This window comes from Saccostrea cucullata, unplaced genomic scaffold, assembly GCF_032062105.1.
Source record: "Saccostrea cucullata isolate Sc308-1 unplaced genomic scaffold, CSIRO_AGI_Scuc_v1 ctg13939, whole genome shotgun sequence".
Classification (NCBI taxonomy): Eukaryota; Metazoa; Mollusca; class Bivalvia; order Ostreida; family Ostreidae; genus Saccostrea; species Saccostrea cuccullata.
In genome coordinates, this window is record NW_026919924.1 from 5,040 (window position 1) to 16,347 (window position 11,308).

At 33.0% G+C, this 11,308-nt stretch overlaps 2 protein-coding genes across 2 annotated transcripts; both read right to left on the reverse strand.

Annotated features, from left to right (window-relative positions):
* Positions 1–325: 325 nt before the first annotated feature.
* On the reverse strand, positions 326–3,321 carry LOC134240220 (uncharacterized). Its single transcript, XM_062722320.1, has 3 exons — positions 2,592–3,321; positions 1,577–1,705; positions 326–906 (listed from the first exon to the last, which is right to left on the reverse strand). Exons 1-3 carry the CDS (start codon positions 3,313–3,315, stop codon positions 506–508), a joined length of 1,254 nt encoding a protein of 417 aa, XP_062578304.1. The 5' UTR covers positions 3,316–3,321; the 3' UTR covers positions 326–505.
* A 4,416-nt stretch (positions 3,322–7,737) lies between these two features.
* On the reverse strand, positions 7,738–10,931 carry LOC134240210 (collagen alpha-2(VIII) chain-like; the record flags this gene model as incomplete). The annotated part of the gene is made up of 2 exons (XM_062722313.1): positions 7,738–7,878; positions 10,702–10,931. Coding segments are annotated over 2 exons (371 nt in total), but the record flags the coding sequence as incomplete, so codon positions are not given.
* Positions 10,932–11,308: the final 377 nt, after the last annotated feature.

Consider the following 11,308-nt stretch of genomic DNA (forward strand, 5'->3'; position numbering starts at 1 on the left):
GAGGAAGATAAATCGCAAAACATCAAAATCCATCATCAACCTCGTATGGAAAGCCATAGGGAACCCACATGTCATGTTCTATATATTTCATATATGGCTTTGCATAACCTCGTACAATGAGATGTACAATTGATAACAAAACAAAACGTTCGGAGAACATGCAAATTTATTCTAAGTTCCAAGGTATCGCAGTTGAATGTGCACTTAAAATATACAATGTTGATAAAATCAGAAAAAGATTATACAAATATAAAAAAGTTAAAATAAAGGACAAATAAATCATAACGCTCTCACTTTTAAAGGAAGCAACGTTAAATAGTTCATTTATTTAGGATCCTCTTTCAAACACATGCATGCCATAAAACTCGATTGAAACCAAGAGTGTATCTGGGAATATTTTCGGTGAATCTATTGTGTAAAAAATCGACTTTTTATAAACTTGTGAGCATCTGATAACGATGTCATTAGGCCCCTTGTCGCCATTTTTTCCTTTTTATAAACATTCTTAGAGAAGGAATCCAGAGAAGGTTGTGATAGGTACAGAGTCGGAATAGTATCCAATGCCAGTATAACGTTTGATCCACACTTTGTCACCCTGATTTAGCCTTAACACAACCAGGTTAACCCCTGTCTCGAAATAATCCTTATCAGCATAGTCGAATGCCATTGTTCTTACCTTGGATTCTCCATTCAATACAATGTCCATCCGAATTTCTTTTAAATCATAACTCTGTACACTGATGAAGAAGACGTAGTGCCCGTCCACGGGGGCCGTGAACATCCCTGTAGTGGGGTTGTAACCTCCACCTGCATTAAATATTATCTTGGGGAAAACCAGTGTACTCCCGCTCCATGAAGAGTCGGAGGACGTTATTCCCGCGGTGAAGGCTACTTTTGTAGACGCACCTAAAATACAATCACCCTATTAGTTTTGACAATTTATTTCTGTTTCAACATACATGTACTTTCAATTGATTCCAATATTTCTTAATACATGTATTTACATTTCCAATGTCTTTGTCCAATTAAAATTACATATAGTTAATATCTCCAATAATGTATTAGTATTTGGTTTTGCAGGGCTTGTAGCACGTGGGTTGGCGGAATCAAGAGCATGTTAATATAAGAAATAACTGTCAGATTTTATCGATTTCATGACGATGATCAGTCGATTGGCTTGCGTGATAATTTTATGCATTACGACTTCGGCGTTTATGCAAATTATCACACAAGCCATCATAAAATCGAAAAAAAAAAAGACAGTTACTCCTTAAATATATCTATTTAATATATTGGTACTGAGTATTTGAGATCTAATTTAAAAATAAAATAAAAAGAGGGATAAAAAACAATTATCGAATTTCCACAAACATCAATTCTATCTAAATACTAGTATAAAATGAAAAAAAGGCGTAGGGTTATCAATAAAAATGGTTAATTCCAGGGTGGAATAAAACTTCAAATGATTTTTCAGTATATAGAAGTGAGAATTTATTGATAAAGCCATATTGACGCGTAAGCCTGACTCAAACTCTATAGTAAAACGTTATCCTTCAGCTGTCTTTTGAATACATACCACACTGCCTGTTGGTAAAATTCAATCGGAACACCTCAAGAGATGACACAGAAGACGAGAGTTTTAATTGTTCAAACTGAGTCTGTTTGAGTTCCGATTGTAGGTCTTCCATTGTGTTGTTCATATGATCTGTAGAAACAGAATAATTAAAATGAGTAATGAATGTTAATTATTTCCCACTTTCTTCGTAAGTTTCATCTTCAGTCATGTAGTTAATTAATTAAGATTTTATCGTTGTTTAGATATTCCGATAAAAGTGAAAACGGAGGGGACTCTAGATTTCCATATGTCCGTCAGCCTGTCCCTTTGTCATTCTGTCTCACTTTGTCTTATGCATTTTTTTAAGCTTGCAGAAATCGAGCTGATTTTTAGTACATGTATTTAAGTGTGTCCTGCAGAGTTGAAGATCAAGTTTGAATTTCATTCAGCTTCGATGAGATATGGCGGAATTACTGTACGACCTTTTTTTTTATTTTTAAGGTTTTTTCTAAACGCTTGTAAATATTGAGCTGTTTATTGGTGACATTGACTTTATTTTGAGTTATTGCATTTTGCTCCGCTTCAATGATATTTGAAGGAATACCGGCATTCCAAGGAAAAAACAGAAGTCTCTGGAGTTTGTCGTAAATGATTTTTTAGAAGAATTTCTCTGGAACAAACATTCCAAAAACATTTGAAAATTCAATTGATACATCAAGTATTTGTTCAAAATGTTAGGAAATTTCGATTTCGAACTCCAATCAAAGGGAGACAATTAAGACAAACGGGGGTTATAAATAACTTTAAAATGATTTTTTTATATCATTTAAAATATAAAAGATAGATTCCTTTCAGAATATTTTTAAATCCCCCCACCTTTTTTTTTGTTTTGTTTTGTCAGTTTCATTAAAGATCAGGTGAGAGACATATCTTCTTATGATGAGAAATTTAAAATCGATATTTTGGCTCACAAGAAACGGAAATGATCGAGTTACTAGATATCTTTTAAAACATTGCAAATTTATTTTGTACTCACCAGATAAGGAATCTGTTATGATCTGTTGACTTTTCTGTAGGTCAGTTAGAGTCAGACTCACTTTATCGTTGGCTGATCTCAGTTCTGCGTTATAAGCCTCCAGAGATTCATTAAGTCTACCTGATATCAACTCGTATCTGTTGTCAATGAGTTTCGGAATATTCTTGTCGATTTCCAGACTGTGTTCATTGAGGTCCAGAAGTGTAATGGACAAATACCGAACTTCAGTTTTAATGTCTGCTAAGATACCGGACGTGTTCTGTTCAAACATTTGTTTTTCCTGTAGCAGCTGTGTTTCGAACACTCGGCGACTGACGTCAACCATTGTTAAATTTTCTTTTAAAGACTCAATATTCTCATTACATATGGTTACTTTGTTGCTTAATCGGTTGTTTTCCAGCTTTAGTGATCGCACCTCTTTCTTCAACTCGGCTATTTCTCTGGTGGTTGTTTCTTTCAGCGAAGACATTTCGCTCTCTGAAGACACGAGACTTTGTTGAAGGGACACCATGTCTTTCATCAGTGCGTGGACATTTTTCACCAATGTCATTCGGATCAGAGTCTCTTGATTTAGTAACTGTCGAAATACGTCTACGTGTTTAGTATCAAGTGAACCGAAGTCTAAGTCTGTTGAGTTCTTTATACTGCCGTCTGTTAGAATTGAGAAAGCGTGGGACCCAAACAAACTTATTACAACGAACGAAAAACACGACAAACGCTTCATGTTTGAAACACAGTCAAGAAAATCAGACAAATTGGATGCTATTCACTTTTTATACCGACTATAAAGGTGTCTTTAATAAATTAACGTAAAACCCAAATCCAAACAATTAAGATAGCAAATAAATTATTTCCTGAGTATGTGAGTGCATCCATCAATAGTTTTAGCTCACCAGTGTCACTATTTCAATGATACTTTATTTCTTAAATAATGATAGTTTTCGAAGACTTGATAAAGAAGAGAACGGACAGAAACTGGTTTTTTGATGATCCAAACGTATCTGGCGAGTATTGATCCACTTTATTGTTCCCCTACCACGAAAACAGCTATCCTGCAGGTTTTACCTTTGTATGTTTGTCTGATGGTTCCTTGGTTTTCTAGAAGGTTTTTAGTAAAACTTTGAGGAATTACTGATTGGTATTTAAATAATTTGGAAGGCAAGGATCAAATCCTATTTTAAGGAATTTCATTGATTTTATTCATTGTTTCATTGGAGGCATGATCTTTTGTAGGCCAAGAATGAAAACCTAGTTTTTGAAATATCATTTACATTACTGTAGATCACTTATTTTCACAACACCCTATTTTTGCGAGATAGTCATTGATTCTTCATAAGCAAGACAAAATTTTCACGAATTGTGGTCATTGCTCTATATAATCCTAAGGAATGATATTATTCACGAGAATAAATTTTCGCACGCACACACGTTTGCGAAAGTAAAGTGTGATTTACAGTATATTTTTAATTAAATGACTTTTGATTCCTCTCAAGAAATATTTGACGATAACGAACAGTATACAAGCTCAAAAGTCCATTTTTTGAATTCATGACTTTATGAAAAATAATTATGCTTTCAAATACAATAAGCTGTCAATTCGTTTATAATTTACCTATAATAACCAATTAATTTTATCAACACATGGACGACCCATAGGTGTAGTGTCATTTACATAAACATCCAATTAACACCTCCATGCTAGCCCCAGGCATTCACTGTTTTCCAGGTAAGTCCATGCTGCATCAATTTTACACTTGACTGGTGTGTATACAGGCGCAATCAAAACTTCGAGAGATAGAGAGTAAAAAATCAATGCAATATGTGTAACGTGACCCAGGTCTTGGTTCGAGAGATAGAGAGTTTCGAGAGATAGAAGTTAGAGAGATCAATAGTAAATTTGCTTAGTTGTATAGAGGAAAAAACGGGACCGGACGTTCATTTCGAGAGATCGAGAACTTCGAGAGTTCGGAGTTCGAGCCATCGAGAGTCATCTGTATATACGACATCAATTTTTTTGTCAGTTGGATATGGTTACTGTCACTTTTCTGCATTTTTGCAAACGTTATGTTTGGAAATGTTCAAAAATGCTATTTTCAAAATTCAGGCATGTTACCATGGTAACCATGAAACATAGCAGTCAAGTTTTCATATTTTGTTTCTTTGTATGTTGTTTAAAGTCCTTCTCAAGAATATTTCACTCATATGGAAAGGCCAGCCTGATATGAGTTTATGATAATATATATTTTTTTAACTGCAAGTTTGAAGAAAATTGCCACTGATATATTACCGTATATATACTCGCCTATTTAAGTCGATCCGCCTATAAGTCGGTTGTATTTAAGCTTATATATCAGAGGGACTTACCTCAAATAATAACGTTCTTTTTATAGCTCGCCTTTAGTCGGACAAAGAGTTTTGGACCAGAGATTAACTCCCCAAAACCGACTTATAGGCGGGTAAATACGGTACATGAGAATAAATGTTACTGCTGACTGTCCCTTGATGACACTCTTAGAATGGATGTTTCAATTGGTCACTTTTTTCAGAAAAACAAAGTGATAGGTTGTGCAATAGTTACTCTTTTAAATAGTCTTCTATTTAACATTTTTATAAGAAGCCTCGATGAAATCATGGAATTTTTGATTTCCAATGCTGAATCTTGGTTTTAATTTGGGTTTTTGTTTTCATGAGAAACATGGGATGTTACAGCCCATGAACCTCACCGTTGAGTATAACAAGTTTTAGGAGGAGGGTGATTTTTTGGAAAGATACAGTGGAATTAAATTCATGGATATCTAAATGAATAAATGGCGTAATTAGTATATCTGATATTCATGACCATTTTGACTTCACTTTGAGTTTAGATCGATTATCAGCTATGCAAATAATTCTAAAAATTAAGTATTTTCGCTGTTTTAGTTGTAAAATGTAAAAATGTAAAGTAGGAAAAGACTTAATGATCCCAACGTTAGATAACCGTAATTTAAAGTGCATCTTTTCCCAAAGGTCATGAATGTCAGATATACTAATTACGCCATTTATTCATTTAGATATCCATTAATTTAATTCCACTGTACTATTACGTTTCCATCGTCCAGATAATCTGGCATGAAGTTTTCACCTCTGTAAATTTTAAAACATGTAAGACGCCTTCATAAACGCGCGAAGGTCCGTCCAGTAAACTGTTTAAAATTATTTATTATATACCCATCTATTTCCTTGTTTTTGTTACTGTTAATTTTACAGAGTTTGATCCGATTTTCCGGATCACCACACTGTGGTTTTCTGAATCCATATCACCAATCTCTGAAACTGATGACGTAGTACGCAAATACATGACTTTATTTTTCTTGCGCGTTAATGTCCCTTGTTATTATGCTTTGTTTTATGGATAAATATTATACAATTGATCTCTAAAGTTTTATTCTGCTATAATTAGCTAGTTATAAGGAGGTATATAATAAATTTATCATTATGACAATAACTTGATCCGAAGAGCCGTATCACGTCTCGTTGACAGGCGCGGATCATCAGATCAGACTCGACGCTTCGCGCCTCGTTAGATCTGATGATCCGCGCCTGTCAACTCGACGTGATACGACCCTTCGGATCAAGTTACTGTTATAATAATATATACGTATCTGATGATTTTTTTTTCTTTGAGAGCCTTTGAATACGATATATTTCGGACTTTTGTGAATAAAAGTGAAGTACATGTATAATTTTTACATATTAAACCTAAAAAAAATCCTCTTCAACAAAGGATGTAATATACCTGCCAACCCCTCCCAAAACTGATTGAAGACAACAGACAGACATAAACTTGTGTTGCTTATCTCTAAATGAAGAAGAAGATGCACATGTATAGATTGTCTTTACTAGTAGTAAAAATGTTATTCAGAGTTATCTAAAAGGGAATGAAACCCAGTGAACACTGTAAACACTGTTGGATTCCACTCCGTTTTTTGATTTAACCGTTTTCGCAATCATTACGAGGCAATGTGGTCAGTTTGGATGGGGGTGGGTGTTAGCTAGACCTCAATTTATAAATAAAAAATGATGAATTAAGTTTTAAAATAGAATCAGAATTCGAAGAACTAGAAAGTCTGCTATTGCAAGCAATAGCGCATGTCGCCCCGAACTAGACAAGACTTTCATTTTTTTCATCACTAAAACATTAGCTAAGCTTGGACAACAATCAACTCGTATCAGTACTTTCAGTACTTTGATTTAAAAATCAAAGTTAAAGAATTTTCACTTTTCCCTAGTTTCCATGGAAACTATTGACAATTTGCAATTTTTAAATGCAACACGCACAATTACAGATACTAATCATTACATTAATAAAATTTCATGAAGAATGTTCAAGGGACCAGAGAGAACACTCGCAGACAAAATTCGTCGATTTTAGCACGTTTCCATGGCAACAGTAGACAATCTGAAACTGAATGACCACACAACACAACCAGTGATCCTCGTTTGAGGAAAGCTTCAGGAAGATTGTCCTAGCCTACTCCGAGAAACAGCCCGTAGAACAAAAACATGCGTACAATCGCAATATGTCGCCCAACTTCGACATAATAAGAACAATGGCTACAGAAGTTTTTAAAATTTAAAAAATAAATGAAGTCTACCTTATTTGTCTGATCTATTCATATTCAAAGAAACATCAGACAATCGTTTTAAGAAAAGTTATGGAGTTCAGGTACCTAGGGTAAGAACTACTCGACATTGTCTAATACTCCTTTAGATATGTAGGAGCCAAACTTGAAATCTGAAGTTGATTATATGTATATATAAAAAAGTTCAGAGAACAGTTTTTTTCAAACTCGTTATATTGTACTTAGATGAACTCACATTCAAAACTGATCATTCAAAAATAGACCCATTACAAGTATTATACAAATATAGAAATAAAATACACAACAAATATTTAAGGAAACAGTATTAAACAGTTTAATTTTTTGGAACTTCTATCAAACACATGCATATTAAAAAACTCGTCTGAAACCAACCGTATGTAACGTAATATTTTTTGTAGAATTCCATTACGTTGAAAAAAAGTTATTTTAAAAAGGAATCTATCATAATACCATTAGGTGATTTTTCTTCATTCTTTTCTTACTATTATTATTTATTTTTTTTTTTACAAGAGGAATCCAGAGAAGGTTGTAATAACAGGTACAGAACTGGAGTAGTATCCAGTGCCTTGACTACGTTTGACCCACACTTTGTCTCCTTGATTTAGCCTTAACACAACCAGGTTAACTCCCGTCTCATAATAATCCTTATCAGCATACACCCATTCTCAATATAAGGGCACAAATGCCTCTCTGATTTTTAAAAAAATGAAGTTCAAGAAAACAATTTTTCTATCAATTACCTTTGAAAGAAAGTATCTGAAGATTTTGTTTCCAGATTTTTTTTCATCAAATTATAATACATGGAATAATGACAAGACGATAAAGCAGAGGGTGATTTTATTCAGAAATGTAGCTTGAAATGTACGTTACTCTTTCTTCAATGTCCAAAAAGATATGTAAAAAAAAATGTAGTCATTAAAATCACAATTGGAATAGCTCATCTTAACACCAGCACATCCTACCAACTCTGTCAGCAACATATTTTCTCGGCAAACGAACGTGCGTTTGATTTTTCCTTTCAAAAAACAAAGGTTACTTTTTGATCCAGATGTATAAAAACATTTTTTTAAATATATGCTTTAAATTCTTCTCTCTGTTTTGTTTAGAGCGATCAGTTTGGAATCTTGTCATTTTTTATAGATACTGGAACCTAACATGTACATGTAGAAAAATTCTATTTTGTAGTTACTATCTTTTTTAACATATATCCATGCCGATTTAGAAAACTACGTAAATGTAACGTACATTTCAAGATATATTTCTGTTTAATAAAAAGCTTAAAATTCATCTAAAAATTCATTGTTTTGATTCAGTTTATTAAAAAAAAGATTCTCTATGTAATCACATTGTGTTATATGTCGCAAACACCACTATAAAGATACGATTGCCTCAGAATATGAGTAGGTAACGTACATTTCAAGCTTGTAATATGTAAATTAGTAATAAGAAAATTTTGAAAAAAAAGCAATTATTGACATAAAATTCATTTCAATGAAGCGTTTTAAGGCAGTAATATAAGAAATCATAATGTAACAAACGAGGTTATTTGTCATTAACTACATGAATGTCACGTCACTTCGGTAACGTTCATTTCACATATTATTGGAGAGTCCCCTCCACCTCAGTTCATTACCATTCTTTTGTGCTGTTTCGCTGAAATTGACACCGGTCGTAGCCTAGTTACTTCTACCTGTGTGCAAGGGTACAGACAAAAAAATATAAGAGTCAGACGTATTTTGCTATGATCTAACATATGCTCGTGTTTGGCCATGGAAACTGAACATAAATCTATTCCGAATATATCCATCGACAGTATGTTAACAATTTCATTTAATATGTTGCAACATCGTTTTTCAAAACACAAACATACGTGCTTCTCAGCAGATCTGGAAAAATATAACCCAAAATGCAATGATTCAAACAAAACTGAGTATTGTGTGCCTTTCAGTATTTGAAAGGTACGTGACCGTCTTGTGTTCTGGGTTTAGGCCTATTTGTTTCTTTTTTTTAATTTTTTGTTTCTTTTTTTACCAATTATAAGCCTATGCATACCTTGTTTAAATTATCAACAACAATTAAATTATAATATTGACGAAAAGTCGCATATTAAAAGTAAACAAACTGCAATAAGGTTGCCAAGGATGAATTTAAGACACTTAGAAATAAATTTTCTAGCATGTGGTAACAGTCTAAAACATTTACGAGGATTGGGGGTGCATTTAGATGGATTTATGTGGCCAGTTGTCAAATGGATTGTAACGATAATTTTGTTTCGCTCGTGTAAACGCAAATCATTGACTAAATTTAAAAAAAATGTCAGTTAGAAATACGTGAAATGTACGTTACCATACGTAACGTACATTTCAAATATAAAAATCAATTCTCTTCCACAAGCATACGTTAGACACGCAATATATTGATACTATTTGAACTTGCATATCATAAGAAATGCATCATACAGGTTTCGTATTCAGAAATATATACCAGGTATCAAAATTATTTTACATATAATTGACCTTAATATATTTTTGTTTTCCTCAGCAGAAACGTTTCTTTTCATTAATTTTGGGATTTAGCCGACCTCCAACCTTTGAAACTTTCCTTTGTGTACACATTCGACTGTGTGAAAGTATGAGAATACATGAAAATTCGTGCGAGATTCACTTAATTCGAATTTCATGGTAACGTACATTTCAGTAACGTACATTTCAAATGATAACTTTTCATGTAAAAAATAATTTTTAATTGTGTTAATCAAATCGTCTTTGCCAGTTTACAGGGTACAAGGGGTTGCTTACTCAGAGTCGTCTCATATTTTCTTCTTAATATATATTCTTAATGGAAAAATATAGGTAACGTACATTTCTTTCTTATCTCTACGATTGAAAATGTCTTTCATTCCGTAAACATATTTAAAAAAGTTGCTCAAATTGTTCAATTTCATGTTACATTATCTAAGTAGGAGTAATTAATCTATTGAAATCTCAAATTTAGCCCATCAATTAGTAAAGGAGAACAAAACTATCTGGTTTATAATCTTTGTTTTTGCTTTTATTGTGGTTTAAATAAAATTAAGCGACAGGGACATTGCACAATAAAAATTATTTATTATCAGAAAGAAAATGTATTTATTGTTATATAAAGAAATATATATGATACAAGGTTTAACTTATCAGAAAATTTTTACTTAAGAATCAAAACTATATATTACACAGAGGGGATTCAGAATAATATTTGCCTCGGCGACAGTAACGTACATTTAAAATAGGCTACTATATTTGAATTTGGAACTCCTTAAATACCCTTTCAGATCGATAATTATATGAATTCTTATTCATTGTTATATGACTATTTATAATGTTGATTTAAAAATTACATCAGTGGTATTTCTTTTAAATGAAAATGAGGCGACATTATTTGAGCCCTTATATTGAGAATGGGTGATAGTCGAATGCTAATGTCCTGACCTGAGATTCTCCATTCCATACAATGTCCACCCGAATTTCCTTTGTGTCATGACTCTGTACACTGACGAAGAAGACGTAGTGCCCGTCCACGGGGCCCGTGAACATCCCTGTAGTGGGGTTGTAACCTCCACCAGTATTAAATATTATCTTGGGGAAAATCAGTGTACTCCCGCTCCATGAAGAGTCGGAGGACGTTATTCCCGCGGTGAAGGCTACATTTGTAGACGCACCTAAAATACAATCACTCTATTAGTATTGACAATATATTTTTGTTTCACTTTCCTTTCAATTCATTCGAGTATTTCTTAGTATATTTAATAAACTACTTGGTATTCAAGAGTGAATTCAAAGTTAAGGGATAACAAACAAATATTACATCGAAATTCCACAAACACCAATTGTATTTGAATTCTAGTTTTTAGTGAACCAAAAAAAGGTGTAGGGTTATCAATAAAAAAAAATGGTAAACTCCAAGGTGGAATAAAATTTGATTTTTAGTTATTTAACTATTAAATGATTTTTATCTTTTTTCAAATAATTACCACACTCCCTGTTGGTAACGTTCAGTCGGAACACCTCTAAAGATGACACAGAAGACGAGAGTTTT

What these genes read in the sequence shown, in the direction of transcription:
- LOC134240220 (XM_062722320.1), bottom strand. Translation starts at nt 3,315, where the DNA reads ATGAAGCGTTTGTCGTGTTTTTCGTTCGTTGTAATAAGTTTGTTTGGG. An exon ending in CATAACAGATTCCTTATCTG is followed by an intron (nt 1,706 to 2,591) that starts GTGAGTACAAAA and finishes CTGTTTCTACAG; the next exon opens with ATCATATGAACAACACAATG. An exon ending in TTTTACCAACAGGCAGTGTG is followed by an intron (nt 907 to 1,576) that starts GTATGTATTCAA and finishes ATTGTATTTTAG; the next exon opens with GTGCGTCTACAAAAGTAGCC.